Below are 13,660 nucleotides of genomic sequence, written 5' to 3' on the forward strand. Positions count from 1 at the left end.
CACATACACCAAAAAAGATCGGTATTCTATGCATGTTTATAAACCTTAGTGAGGATAAGCGGCATTAAAGTGGATGAAAGGATGCAGTATGTCCTGTTCTAGATTATATGCTGGTGAAAATAAAGTACAGCATGCAACTATTTGTGATTAAAAAAAAGTGTTGCTTTATGAGGGGATAAAGTAATCTTTCTTGCATTGGCGTGGCCAGACTTGATAATATATCAGCCATGACATTACACATTGTTTCTCCAATGAACATTGTTTAGAATACATTAGGTAGAATTTCAGGTGGATAGGGAGTTATTTCACACAATTAATGCCAAGGATGTCTTTATTTCTCATCACTCAAATAAATGTTGATTAATTTACATTCATACAGTTTCACTCCTTTAGATTTTAATAACTGTATACAGACTTTTCTATTTAATAAGGAAATAGGAACAAAGGTTTTCTGTACATCTTTTGATATATCGGTTAAAATATAATAATCATGTTATAATACAAACATGGTAGAATGTGTGCAGTGCAAAACCACTCACCAACGGCTCCAACAACACCAACTCTTGGTGAGATGGAGTCTGCAAGTCCTGGCAACCGCACTGGCAGGATGAATGCTCACAAAGAGTATCCCTGATTTGGTGTTTAGAAGCAGTTGGTGAATAGCACTGCTTACAATGATCTCAGTAATATATGTTAAATGGTGTTACAAATGGAATGTGAGTAGTGGCTGTGTCAGATAATTCTATGATCTTGGTGGTCTCTCTGAAGGCTTTAATAGTTCGCATCTGAATGCCTACATTTTGTCCCCAACCCTAATCAGTGTCTCCTTCATACTGATTTGGTAATCCATTTTCATCAACACCCTTGTTTAAAGACTACTGTATTAATAACTAACAACAATTTGCAATTTACATCATTCATATTATCATGTCCAAATTCATTTTTTCCAGATGCTTCTCCTGGTTTGTGAGTGTCTTACATAAAATAAGAGTGCAATGGTCTTTATTTCTGGTTCTTCAGCAGTTCATCAATTTGGGTTTTGTACATGCTCTTTACATCCTCAAGGTCTAGCCTGAGCTCCTCTGCCTCTTCAGCTTTTTCTCCATACATCTGCAAGATTGTGTTGTGCCTCTGTTCCAGATCCTAAAAAACGAAAAAGCCAAATAGAGAAACATCTCAAAAGCTTTAACATTTTATTATGTTTGGAGTATATCCATTTCCTTTATGTAGTCCTCACCTTGAGCTGAATTCTCAACTTGGGGATCTCTTTTACCTTCTCCTCCATGTCATCATTTTGATTGGTGAGTCGAACCAACTCTTCTGCCATCACAGAACGACTCCTCTCCAGACTAGAAATCTCAAGCTGACAAGACGAAAGCAAAAGTGTGTTGAACTGCAACGCTTACCAAACTAAAATATAAATAAATATAAAAATAAATTTGGGCTGTCAAAAATACCACATTAACGGGGGTTACTTGGGGGTAAGTAATTAATTTCAAATTTCGTTGAAATTAAGTTGTTTTGCAGAATTTCACGCATGTGCGTCATGTCAAGAAAGCATACCTCGCTGTTATGACGGCAGACGGTAGCATAGTGTTGTGTCCCCCCACAGGCACACAAAGTCTGACGCACTTTTAGAATTTTATTCTGACCTGAACACATCAACGGCAGTGCAATTCCAACACCGATTGTGTATCTCCAACTCGCAAAACACGTCTCTCGTCCTCCTCGGAATAACAGCCTGATAACATGCATTTGCGGACACTCCAAAAATCACAACAATGTCTTAATTATGTGCACGTGTGTGGTCTAAATAAACAGAAAGAGAAAGGAAAAACAAGAAGTGGATATTCGTATCATTCACTAACCTAACTCATACTGTGGAAGTACAATTTTTTGAATTTATGTAAAATACATCTATAGTGTAAACGTGAATTTGACTTAAATTACTTGGTGTCTTTAAACGCAACTCTTCATGGCTCATAATAACATGGCTAAAGTGTGATTCAAATGTGCAACTAGTGGTCATTAATAATTTGACTGTCCTAATATAAATATGTTTCTTCCTACCTGTAGCTGTACTATCTCTCCTTCCCTCAGTTTGAGTTGAGACTGGAGATTTTCGATGATGTTGGAGCCACCAGACAGCCTGGCAGCTTCATACAAGTTGGGCCCACTCATAGACATAGACATAGTTCCACTGCCTAGTGGCTGGTCTAACAAGTCATCCTGTGGAGGGGGGGGAACAAGAGAAAACTTAAAACAGGGCTGCACGGCGACAGAGTGGTTAGCGCACAGGCCACACAGCTAGGAGACCCGAGTTTGATTCCACCATCGGGCATCTCTGTGTGGAGTTTGCATGTTCTTCCCGTGCATGCATGGGTTTTCTCCGGGTACTCCGGTTTCCTCCCGCATTCCAAACACATGTTAGGTTAATTGGCCACAGGTTTGAATATGAGTGTGAATGGTTGTTTGTCTGTGTGTGCCCTGTGATTGGCTGGCGACCTGTCCAGGGTGTACCCCGCAGACAGCTGGGATAGGCTCCAACACCCCTTCCGACCCTCGTGAGGATAAGGGGTAGAAAATGAATGAAGTTGTCCTATATATCTCGTGTTATGACGTGGACACCTATGGCAAGTCTCTTTAAATTTTGTGGGTGCAGCTGGTAAGTTCTTCAGTGCAAAAAATATTTCATTAGTTTTCATACATTTTGGTTTCTGTCAAACATTTTTGGAACAAATTAATAATAAAAACTGAGATCACACTGTATTTGTTTAAGTGGCTTGGATACCTTGCCAGTAATTGAACAATGTTGAGAGTAGGAACTATTCTTTTGAGAAAATGTGTGTCTTACTAGCAAGCACCTGAGAGAAAATAGAGGAGTGAAAACCAGCGTTGTCGGCCCCACTAATGGAGCTAGAGCGAGACAGTGAGGGTGTGGAAGAAGCTGGGGCATCATGGGTCATGCTTTTCTGCTCCTCAAAACAGAAAGCAAAATAACACCATTAGAGAACAGTTTTAAAACACACACCCTTTTCAAAAATTGAACGGAAATGAACCAAACATATCCCCCTCACCTTTTCCTTGAGTGCCTCTTGTGCTAAGTAACATTTTTTCTTCTCTTGTTCAACCTTCATTTTCTCCATCTCTATTTGATTAGTGAGCAGCAGCTGGTGTGGGAAACAGGAGGTTATATGTCAAAGAAGAGACATTGTGTGAAGACAGCAGCAATAAAAACGAGCAAATCTATACCTTTTCTTTCTTTGCTTCTTCCAGCATGCGACTGTGTTCTCCTCGCAAATTCACCAACTCAATACGCTCTCTACATTGAACAAGAAACAAAAAATGGTCAATAGACTTCAAGACCCAAGGACTGAAATATCCATGACTTATCACCACATGGAAAATGCATGAGAGTATAAATATACATTTATAGTCAAGGAGGGCAGTTCAGGGTGCACCGTGCCAGAAGTAAACTGGGATAGGCTCCACCTCATTGCAAACCTAATGAGGACAAGTAACGGTAGCATACAAATTGTACAGCTGGATGGACAGATGGGTATCCGCGTGATCTTCATTGTGTAAGTTGGCATTTGGACAACGGGCCACATTTGCTATATAATGCTGTCCTAGAAAAAACAACCACACAGAGGTTTTATGTGGACACTAGCTCTCCCGGGGTGTCTCCCTGTCAACTTCTACATGACACTGATTCCGGCAAATGTAAAAAACAAATAAATCAAAATCTGTGTTCAAACAAAACAACTGACCAGAAAGCAATACTGCCCCAATCAAAAATTATTTTGACAATTTAAACCTTCTGTAAGAGTTGGATTTGGCACCAAGTACATAATGCGCCATATACTGTACAATATGCAGAATCTGCCAATCACACTCACAATATAGGATGCACATACCCTACCCTACTACCTTATGTAAACAAGAATATTTTCCAAAATCAGCTTCTCTTTCTAAATGAATGTTGTTCAACTTCACAATGCATAACACAAGAAGTGATGGTTGGATGACTTGTATTGAATTGATAGGTCAATGTTGTCTCTACCTGCAACTGTCATCTTCCAATTTCACTCTTTTGTTCTTCTCAGTCTCCACAAGTGCAAGGAGTCTGACCTTCTCCTGGCGAAGCAAGGAATTTTGGGACTCAAGGGAGGCCAGCTGACACTTGACGGAGACCAGTTCTTCTGTGACCGAGCGTTCCTTCTCCACTGCAACAGCAAGTTGTGCCTGGGATTCCACTGAGAGTAAGAGAGGAGTTAGGACTAATCACTATATTGGACACCTGCTGGCATCCAAAGTCCAACGCAGCACATCGAAGACAAGGTACTGTGTCTACACCATGAATGTGTGAACATGAATCATGTTGATCGTGCATCCTCCTTTGAATTATATTGTGTTGCACTGAGCCGATTGCTTTTTTTGATCAAATTAAGCCAAACTTTTTAGCTGCCGCTTCGTCACTGGTGCCTGCCGGCTGGCTTCTTCTCCATCAACGTTTGCGGCTATTTCTTCCACTCGACCAAGTGGTCATCGAAACTAGAAACGGAATAAAACTTTTTTAATGATCCCAGGAGAATCTGAATTTTAACCCGGTTCGCATTGAGGCTGGAAACTTAATGCCCAACGCTAGTGATGCAGCTCATTTATGGCTAAAAACGACATTTCCCATTATGCTTGGACTGACATTTCAGGAAGCAGCGAAGTTGAAATGAAGTAGAAGCAAATATTACATAAAGTCTTGTGCAGCGATCTCCAAAACATCTTAAGTAAGTTGGATCAAGTGTATAATTACTACAGCTTTGCCAACCGTCCACTATCAGTAACAGATTTCGAAAGGCTGGACTGAGGCGGAGAGCTCAAAGTAAATGTCTGATTTGCCACAAGACAAAAGTAACTCAGAGAGTGACAATGAAAGAGAGAGAGCGAGAGAGCGAGAGAGAGAGACTTACAAAGTGTGTGATGAAGGAATTATGAGGCTATTCAATTGTGATGCTGAAGACGATGACTTTAGTGGCTTCGGTTGCCAGGAGTGCACTTTTTGGTAGCCTACTGTTTAACTAGCTATATTACACACACTGTTGGGAAAAAAAAACATTCATTTAAACAAATGTTTTAAAAAAAAAATCATCTTTCTAAATATCCCATCTTTTTTTCTCCGTAAATTTAGTGAGTTCCGCTAATATACCAGTGCACTCTATAGTCCAGAAGTTACAGTTATTACGTACAGATATAACATTTAACTCTTACCGAGCCTGTCAGATATGTTCTTTTCTAGTTTTTCCCAGGATGCAGTTTGTCCACCCAGTGAAGCCTGTAAGTTCTCTATTTGACGCAACAAAGGCCTTGTTGCTGAGGTAACGCTTTGACTGAGCTCCTGGTTCCTTGTCTCTGCATCCTGAAGCCTCTGTGGGAGATGACAAATAATATGTTGTGTAAGGATAACTAGATTAATAAAAGTGGAACTAATCTGTCTAGCATTTTATTACCTGCTGCAATTCACTGATCTCCTCTCGCAAATAATCTTCCTTCCTTGCCTGCTGCTGCTCAGCCCTCTGCAGAGCCAATCTCAGGTCGGCCACCTGCACAAGTTAATGAAAGAGTCGTTCATGTTAATAATGTGATCTTTAGGGTTGCTATGCTATTTCCAAAGTCAAATTGACGGCTTTTCCAACTTGATATTAACAGTGTAGACACTACTAACAACCTGAATTATTCTTTTCACTAATAAGTTGCTATTGTAATAGCAGAGAAAGAAAAGACACACCTCACAGGCAGGACACAACCCCTTTTTACATTGTAGACATCGAGACACCCTTCTATACATATTATACCTGATATACTGATGAATTATTCACAAATATTTCCCACATCATCTGGCTTCCATGTGAGTCCTGAAGTTTATTCAAAGCCCAATTACTAAAGTCAAAGTAAAACCCCATAGGCCTTTATGCTTGCTTAAGCCGCCATTACCTGGTTGGCTAGAGCCTCCTGCTGTATCCTGGCCTCATCCTGGGCCTTCTCAAGGGCCACGCTTACCAACTTCTTGGCCTGTATCTCCCTACTAAGAGCTGCCTCTTCAACCTCGCTGGCTCTGCTGGCATTGACCTTGTGAAGTTCTGCTAGCTCCCTAAAACAAACATGTTAGCGATGACCAAGCATATACTGAATCAGACTGGAAATGCTGCAAGGTAGAACTCAATACAATGTTTGACATTATGCGGTTGGATGTAATGGAAGAGCCCTGGTACAGAGCATTCATTATTGATGCCACGGAAAGCCAGTGTTTACTTGTAGGACTTGTCAAGAGCCACTTGGAGACTTCTGTTCTTCTCGTGCAGCTCCTCAGAGTCTATCTTCTGCCGGCTCAACTCCTTCTCCTGACACTCCACAGCTGAGTTTAGCTTCTTGATATTTTCCCTATGCTGTTTCTCTACCTCTTCTTTCCCCTCCAAAACCTATATGTATTAAGAAGAAATACCAATCAGGTAAATATGGTTGCTTTTATGCAAAAAAGAAATGATGATGAGCCAAGGTTAAGTTCTAGAAATTAGATTAGCAATTGGGCATAAAAGCTAATTACTGCATTGATTTCATATATACTTTAAAATAATTCCTTTGTGGAAAAACATTTGTTAAGGATTTTCTGCCGTATAAAAATGAACATTTTGGATGAAAGAATGTCTCTACCACAACACCATATACAAATATACATTTGAAATGTGTCTGGCACCCACCTGCTGCATATGCCTGAGCTCATCTTCCAGCTCTTTAATTTTTTTCTGTTGCTTGGTGAGTCTTATGTCACTCTCCTTCTCCTTCACACGCAGTTTCTTGATAATGTTGTTGTGCTGCAGCTGCTGCTTAGACAACTTTTCCCCTACAGGTGACAAATATTTTATTACATCGAACCTGTTTTTCACTCCATGCCAGCCTTCTGCTTCACTTGAAGCTTCCACATAGCCATATGTTGTTTTCAGGTGTCTTTCTGAGGCACGTCTATTGCATGACTCACCTGGAGGAACGTTATATGATTTAGTTTATTTCTGTCCTTGAGTGTCTTCCCATGTACGCATGTAGGGCCATTTCTTTCATTTTCAGAGCAATTTCTGAATGAATTCTCCATCTGTGAATGACTTCCTCCGCCTCACTTGCGTTCTCCAGTAAAGCGAGTCAGCTACAACGCTAGCAGCTGTAGTCGAGTGCGGAGCCTTCATCCACCTCTTGAAAGTAGGTTTGCTCTGCTCAACCTTCCGTAGTAGTTCCGAAAAAGCTGAGTGCTTACTTTGAAAATCCCTTTCAATGTTACACTTTCTGTCGTTTGCTAATTTCTCACTACACACAGGTGGGTAAAGCAGCATCGATGGAAGTGAACACAAAGGAAATACATAAGAATTTAACTTTTTTTTTCATAACCTTTGTCTTAGGGTTAGGGTTAGTGACAAACTAACCTATTAAACTAAACTATTAAACTATTAAACTAAACTATTTTGTGACAAATGTCATTATCACACTGGCCCACCTCCTCCTTCCCTTGCTCATCTAATCAGCAGTCAGAACGCATTGTAGATGCATTCAAGGACCTGTAGTCGGATATAAAACGCACATTTCCTCCACTACGGTATTGGCATGGGAGCTGCAACAAGGGGGGGCGTAGAGCCGTGGGTTGCCAACCACTGCTATAAAGGTCATGTTCATGAGCCAATTGTTCACAAGCAATTCACCAAATCTCTGGGAGATTTGTTCACAAGATGTTCACCAAATCTCTGGGAGATTTGAATGACCCTGTACAAGATAAACAATATAGATTGCGGTTCCGTGGCAGAAAACAAGAAAATTATTTTGACACAGTGTTTTGTGCATGTTTTTTACAGGTTTTCTGGCAAACTGTTGCTAAAAATAGAAATACTAACATTGCTGTCTAGTTGGTCTCAAGTGAAGGTATTTAGGATGCAGCTTACCTTCTTCGAGCAGGCCTTTGATCTGCTCTTCCTTCTCTTTGACTAGCTCCACTATATCACCGGAGTTAAATCTTGTCACAAGCTCTTCCCGCAGGCCCTTGATCTCCTGTAAAAATACGCCAGCCTTGAAATAAACACGTAGGGGTCCTGTTGGAGATTTGCCCGTTCAAATATATCAAATGAGAATTAAACTTACATGACAATATATTAGTATATTAAAAAGGTAGAAGAGTCTTGCATCACAATAAGTAAAATTACCTTCTTGGCTATATCCCTCTCTTTGTAAGCCAGCTGAGCCTTCCTTTCGGTGTCTGCTATACGCTGCGTGAACTCATCCTTTAAGGACTGAACAGTGGAGCTCTCCTGCTTCAGACTAATTACTTCACTAGAGGGCAAACACACGCATTAACTAACATCTCAATCTCAAAATGCATGCAGCCTCTAGACTACAGCTGTAACGATTGCTTTGATTTCTATTCTGTTGTTTAGATTATATGTTTAATGAATGTAACTAATGAAAATTCAGACCACATGGAGTGACCGGAACTTAATATTGTTTCTGCACAATTTCTGCAATAGAGCACACATGAGCGCTGTGGTGTGTGTTGTGATCTGTGTGGAGAGGAACAGCGGAGAGAGGGAAAACAGAGAAAAGGGCAGGAAAACAGCAAGGTGTACGTGTCACAATGAAGCAATAAAACAGCTCACATTTAGAGGGGAACTGCAATTTCTTCTTAGAATTTTGCCCATCATTCACAATACTTAAGTGAAACATGAACACATCTTCCCCTTTTCTGTGCATTATAATGCCAGAAAACAAGTTAATATGAGCCTAACCCTGATCACTCTACTTCTGTCTATAACAATGGCATAGATAGAGCGACAACACAATGGCCCCTCTCCTCGGGGCGGCTGAGTGTTCCAGCACAAGACGTGTGCTCCAGTCCACGGGTAAAAGCCGCTGACAGCAAACCAGCATCTTGTTGAGTCTTTGGAGTCAAATTGAGAGCTAGGTTCCACTCTTCCATCTGTGAGTGATGCGGACGCGAACAGCTAGCGAGGCGTCGTGTTCATCCGCCACATATACAGGTATATAGCTTTTCATGTTAGCTGCTACAATAACAGTGTCAGTGTAGCTTGGTTAATATAGAAGTCTGGTTTGTTTTGCGAGTGCTTTAGCATCAAAATATGTATTTCCCTAACCCTAACCCATTGTTAGCTAGCTCAGCACAAGTTTTCTCGCGTGCAATGTACAGAAAAGGGAAAGAAATATGCGTTCATTGTTTCACATAAGGATTGTGAATAAAATTCCAAAATAAAGTGCAGTTTCTCTTTAAACAAATGGGCCACTATCATATCAGTGTATCAATTATTTTATTTTTTAAATAAATTTCTTTGTGGTTCTTTGGTTCTTTTAACAATACAATTTGGTCTTCACAGTGTCTTACCTTTGGACAAATGCAACTGAAAAATAATTGTATCCAAATACTCGATTAATCAAACAAAATATTAAATTTGATGACTAAAACATTCAACAGCTGCAGCCCTATTGCATATCAATTGAAGTAGATGTTCTTTGTTTTTTTCTCACAGGAAAATTTAAAGCCAAGTAATGTCAGACCATAGAATTAATCAAAACAAATAGAGGATGAAAAATGCAATGCATTCATGTTAGTTAAAACTTGATTTATGCCAGGGGTGTCAAATTCATGCCATGGAGGACCAAAGTTTTCTTTCCAGTGATTTTAATGATCAACAGCTCCTTCAATTAAACTACAGTGTAATGTCTTGGCCCTCTGTGGCACGAGTTTGAGACATGTGATTTATGCATTGATGGTGACAGAAAGAATCCCTCTTCTGCACAGTCAAGTACTGCAGTTAAGTACCATCAGTTTATCTCGGTGAATCAATATCCTGGTCTTGTTCACATGATTTATAGAATGCATATACTCACTCTCTGAGATTGTCACACTCTTCTTCCAGTCTAGCCTTGTCCTTGCTCACTGCAAGAAGCTGAGATTCTCTCTTTTCAAGGCGGCCTGACAGCTCATCAATGACCTATGAGAGAAATGTACATGCTGTCACCGAAAATGTTCACTTTTTCACTGCAATAGTTTAAAACAAAACAAATAGCTCTCTGATACTGTTACCTTTTGAAGCTCCAAAAAATGAACGGTTGAGACACTTTTCATTTCTTCAGTGATTGGTGGAGTGAACTCATCTTCTGCATTGTCGGTGGGATCAGACAGTATAATGTTGGCCTCAGATTCTTGTTCCTGCTCAGTCAACTCTTCAGGTTGTTCACTATTCACAGGCGTCACACTCCGTCCGCTCTCCTCCATCTCATCCAGAGACTGCTCCCTCACAGCTCCAGTCACAGAATCTTCCTTCTCCTCTTTTGCCTCTCCAGTCTTTTCCCCAACTCGAACTTCCTGCTTCTCGCATACGCCTGGTGGAATATCTGCTGCAGGGGCTGCAGGCGAAGTAACAGAAGCGAGCGTCCGACTGCCAGGGATCTCATCATCAGAGTTAATCTCACTGACACTCCGGCTATCCAGAGACTGTACACTGAAAGAATCAATGCGTTCAAATGCATCTGAGGAAGAACCACAACTCTCTGTGAGTTTCATATAGTCCTCTAGACGGGTGAAATCTCCACAGGCAGAAGCGGACAGAAGTTGAAATGAGCCATGCATTAAGTGGAGTCCAGCTTTTCCTTCTCCTGTTTCTTGTCTGGAGCTGGCAGAGCTCTCACTCAACACACTCTCATGATCCAGCACTTCAATGTCACTGGTGGTAGATGTTCCTGAAGAGAAGGCACTAACAGGAGGAGAGGGGGTATCACTCTGACGGTCTTCAGGCTTTGAGTCTTTTTGCTCTAAAGGAACTTCCTTTTGAGAGTGGGATGCTGGTGGGTGAGATTGTGTAGCTTTTTTAGATTCAGAGGAAACAGTACAAGGTTCGGATGAATCTGGGTTTTTTTTCTCAACATGTTCTTTAGCTGGAATTTGTGACCACTCTGTGACTGTGTCTACAGACACTTCCGTGTCAGTGTTTGGTTGTACTTGACTTGTATCGGTCTTCTTGTCATCTGTGCTAGAAGGAAGTTCACAACTTACAACGGGAGAAACGGGTTGGAGAAAAATGGTGCCTGCATGGGAGGGTTCACTCTCCACCGGTTGACCATCCACAACTGTCCGATTATCATGACCATTATCATCTGACTCCGTCTTTTGGACCTCCACCTCTTCTTGGGCTGCAGCGTTCTTCATATTATTGTCATTTTCCTGAGACTGCCTTTGCGATTTTGTCGGTGGTACAGACACCACATTGGATTTGGTGCCAACTTGTGTATCTCCAGGTGAAAGGAAGGCACTAAAGAAGTTTTCAGATTCATCCATAACTGTACGGGTAACAGGTGTAGTAATGGCAACAGAGGGAGAAGGAGGTGTGGGGGTCTTTTCTTCGGGTGTTGCTTCCCAGTGGGTCACCCCCCACCCTCCACTTAATGACAGCTTGGCAGGCAATGTCACATCTGGGCAAACATTGATGAAATTACTTAACATGTTGTTACAGAAATACAACACCAGATGCTACCATCAAATGGCGTAAAACCTACCGTCATAAGACACGGCAGTCGTGTCATTCCATTGTCCCTCTTCTTTGATGTCCAACACTCGATCAATTGATTTCTGAGCAGTTGTTAATGCTTGTTTGGCGAAAGTGGACAAGTGAGATGCGTTGAACCAACTCATCTCGACTACAAACCCAGAATGCTACATCCAAGACGTACACTGACATATAGATACGCGGTGTCAACGAGTAACTGATAGCCCATAAAACTTACTCCGCATTTTTGCTATCATCGCTTACGTGGCGTGACCAACACCAAACAATATCGAAATGAGTTGTTGACAGCAACACCGATTGCTAGCACAGCTGTTGCTAAAGCTAAAGAGAGGCTAGCATACAGTCGGTACTGCAGATCGCGGAACTCTTATCCAAACTGTTATAATGTGGATACAATGCTTAAACTACTTTCACATAATCAAAGCAAATATATTATTGTAATAACAGCATTTGTTGCTTTCTTTGCTCTACCGTCTTGTTTGTTTTGGTCGCTCTCAAGTTGTAGGGTTTTCCCTAGCAGCATTAGCAGCGTTGTTGTTGTTTCCGGTCCACGTCAGATCCTGACGTCATTGACTAGTCGGAATGGGGCAGTGCCAGACAAATGGAAATTTATAGCGATTACTTTGAGTTTTACAACGTTCTCCGGTATTGGGATCATTAAAGTTAAATATATTACTAGGGTATTTCCAGGATTGAAGGACGTTTTACTTTTAACATTTTTAAAGGCAAGAAAGTTCACACAGGAGAGACTCATCTATGTTTATATTAGCTAGCAGGTCCTCCCATTTCTTGTTGCTACCCAGTTGACCCTAAAAAACTTAACCCTAACCCTCTCCAGCCGTCTTCAGCAGAGTGAGACAAAGCTCACATTAGCCATGACTTCACCGTAAAGAAAACAGCTTATGTGATTGCTCAGCACAATAGTCTTGGTCACGGTGAAGAGGACAAGTAACTGCTGATTGTGATGTGGACGAGGTAGGACGTCAATTAAGGGGCTCAAATCATTAATTTCTTTTTTAAAAATGTTATTGTATGTAACTCTTGGCTATGTTATCTGTATTATGTGTTATTTGTGTGCTCTCAACGTATACGTATTGGTTATAACTGTACTTTTAAATGATGCCAGTGTATTTTCAAAGTGGCCACAGGAGGGCGATAAAGGCTGATATCATCTTTGTATGTCCGTCACAGGCCACCATACTGATCCGGTAAGCGGTGACGTGTGTGCCGTCGCGACGTTTCAGTTTTGCAAGACCTTCAGGTCATTCAAGACACTTTAAAAGGCCTAATCAGGAAAGTAAAAGACGAGATGTGGCACTGTCGACTGGTTCCAAGTCAAGCAGGCCTCAATTTAGTGGGTTTGCAGGTCTAGCCACGCCCCCTTTTGAGCCAGACACTTGAAACTTGGTACACAGGTCAGCGGCCAGCCGCTGATACACATATCAAAAAATCAGGGTCCTGGATCAAAGGGTCCAAGATTTATGGGAAAAAAGAGGGTTTTTTGGAGGGAAAGTAGTTTTTCACGCCATGCAAGGCCCATATTGACCCCAGCGACAGCACATATTTCAGTTTTTGTCTTTCCAGCCTCATGAGACTCCAATGAAAAAAAGTCAGTCCATTTTAGTTCAGAAAGGGGTGACCTTTGACCTCAAGCAGGCCTCAATTTAGTGGGTTTGCAGGTCTAGCCACGCCCCCTTTTGAGCCAAACACTTGAAACTTGGTACACAGGTCAGCGGACAGCCCCTGATACACATATCAAAAAATCAGGGTCCTGGATTAAAGGGTCCAAGATTTATGGGGAAAAAGATGTTTTTTTGGAGGGAAAGCAGTTTTTCACGCCCTGCGAGGCCCATATTGACCCCAGTGACCCCAAATTTTTCAGAGGTTTTGTCTTTCCAGCCTCGTGAGACTCCAATGAAAGAAAGTCCATTCATTTTTTTCATAATTTTATTTTCCAAATCTGGCTGAAATGGCCACAAAGGCTCTGAGAGTCATTGACCTGCAGACTGTCGTGCTCTTCAGACCTGATCTGCAGAAATGTTTTTTCCAGACAA

At 41.3% G+C, this 13,660-nt stretch overlaps 1 protein-coding gene across 3 annotated transcripts; it reads right to left on the reverse strand.

Annotated features, from left to right (window-relative positions):
- Window positions 1-313: 313 nt before the first annotated feature.
- tmf1 (TATA element modulatory factor 1) lies at window positions 314-12,175 on the reverse strand. 3 transcript variants are annotated; one of them, XM_058085328.1, is made up of 18 exons: window positions 12,078-12,170; window positions 11,596-11,685; window positions 10,127-11,511; window positions 9,931-10,034; window positions 8,235-8,361; window positions 7,977-8,082; window positions 6,753-6,895; window positions 6,307-6,473; window positions 5,989-6,145; window positions 5,505-5,597; window positions 5,266-5,422; window positions 4,064-4,256; window positions 3,253-3,322; window positions 3,078-3,170; window positions 2,865-2,972; window positions 2,071-2,229; window positions 1,238-1,363; window positions 314-1,143 (listed from the first exon to the last, which is right to left on the reverse strand). In XM_058085328.1, exons 1-18 carry the CDS (start codon window positions 12,127-12,129, stop codon window positions 1,003-1,005), a joined length of 3,471 nt encoding a protein of 1,156 aa, XP_057941311.1. In that variant the 5' UTR covers window positions 12,130-12,170; the 3' UTR covers window positions 314-1,002. The 3 variants fall into 3 exon arrangements, with proteins under 3 accessions (XP_057941311.1, XP_057941293.1, XP_057941302.1); XM_058085310.1 differs by having other exon boundaries at window positions 2,865-2,978; XM_058085319.1 differs by having other exon boundaries at window positions 2,865-2,978; window positions 11,596-12,175.
- Window positions 12,176-13,660: the final 1,485 nt, after the last annotated feature.

Source organism: Doryrhamphus excisus, chromosome 1 (assembly GCF_030265055.1).
Source record: "Doryrhamphus excisus isolate RoL2022-K1 chromosome 1, RoL_Dexc_1.0, whole genome shotgun sequence".
Taxonomy (NCBI): domain Eukaryota; kingdom Metazoa; phylum Chordata; class Actinopteri; order Syngnathiformes; family Syngnathidae; genus Doryrhamphus; species Doryrhamphus excisus.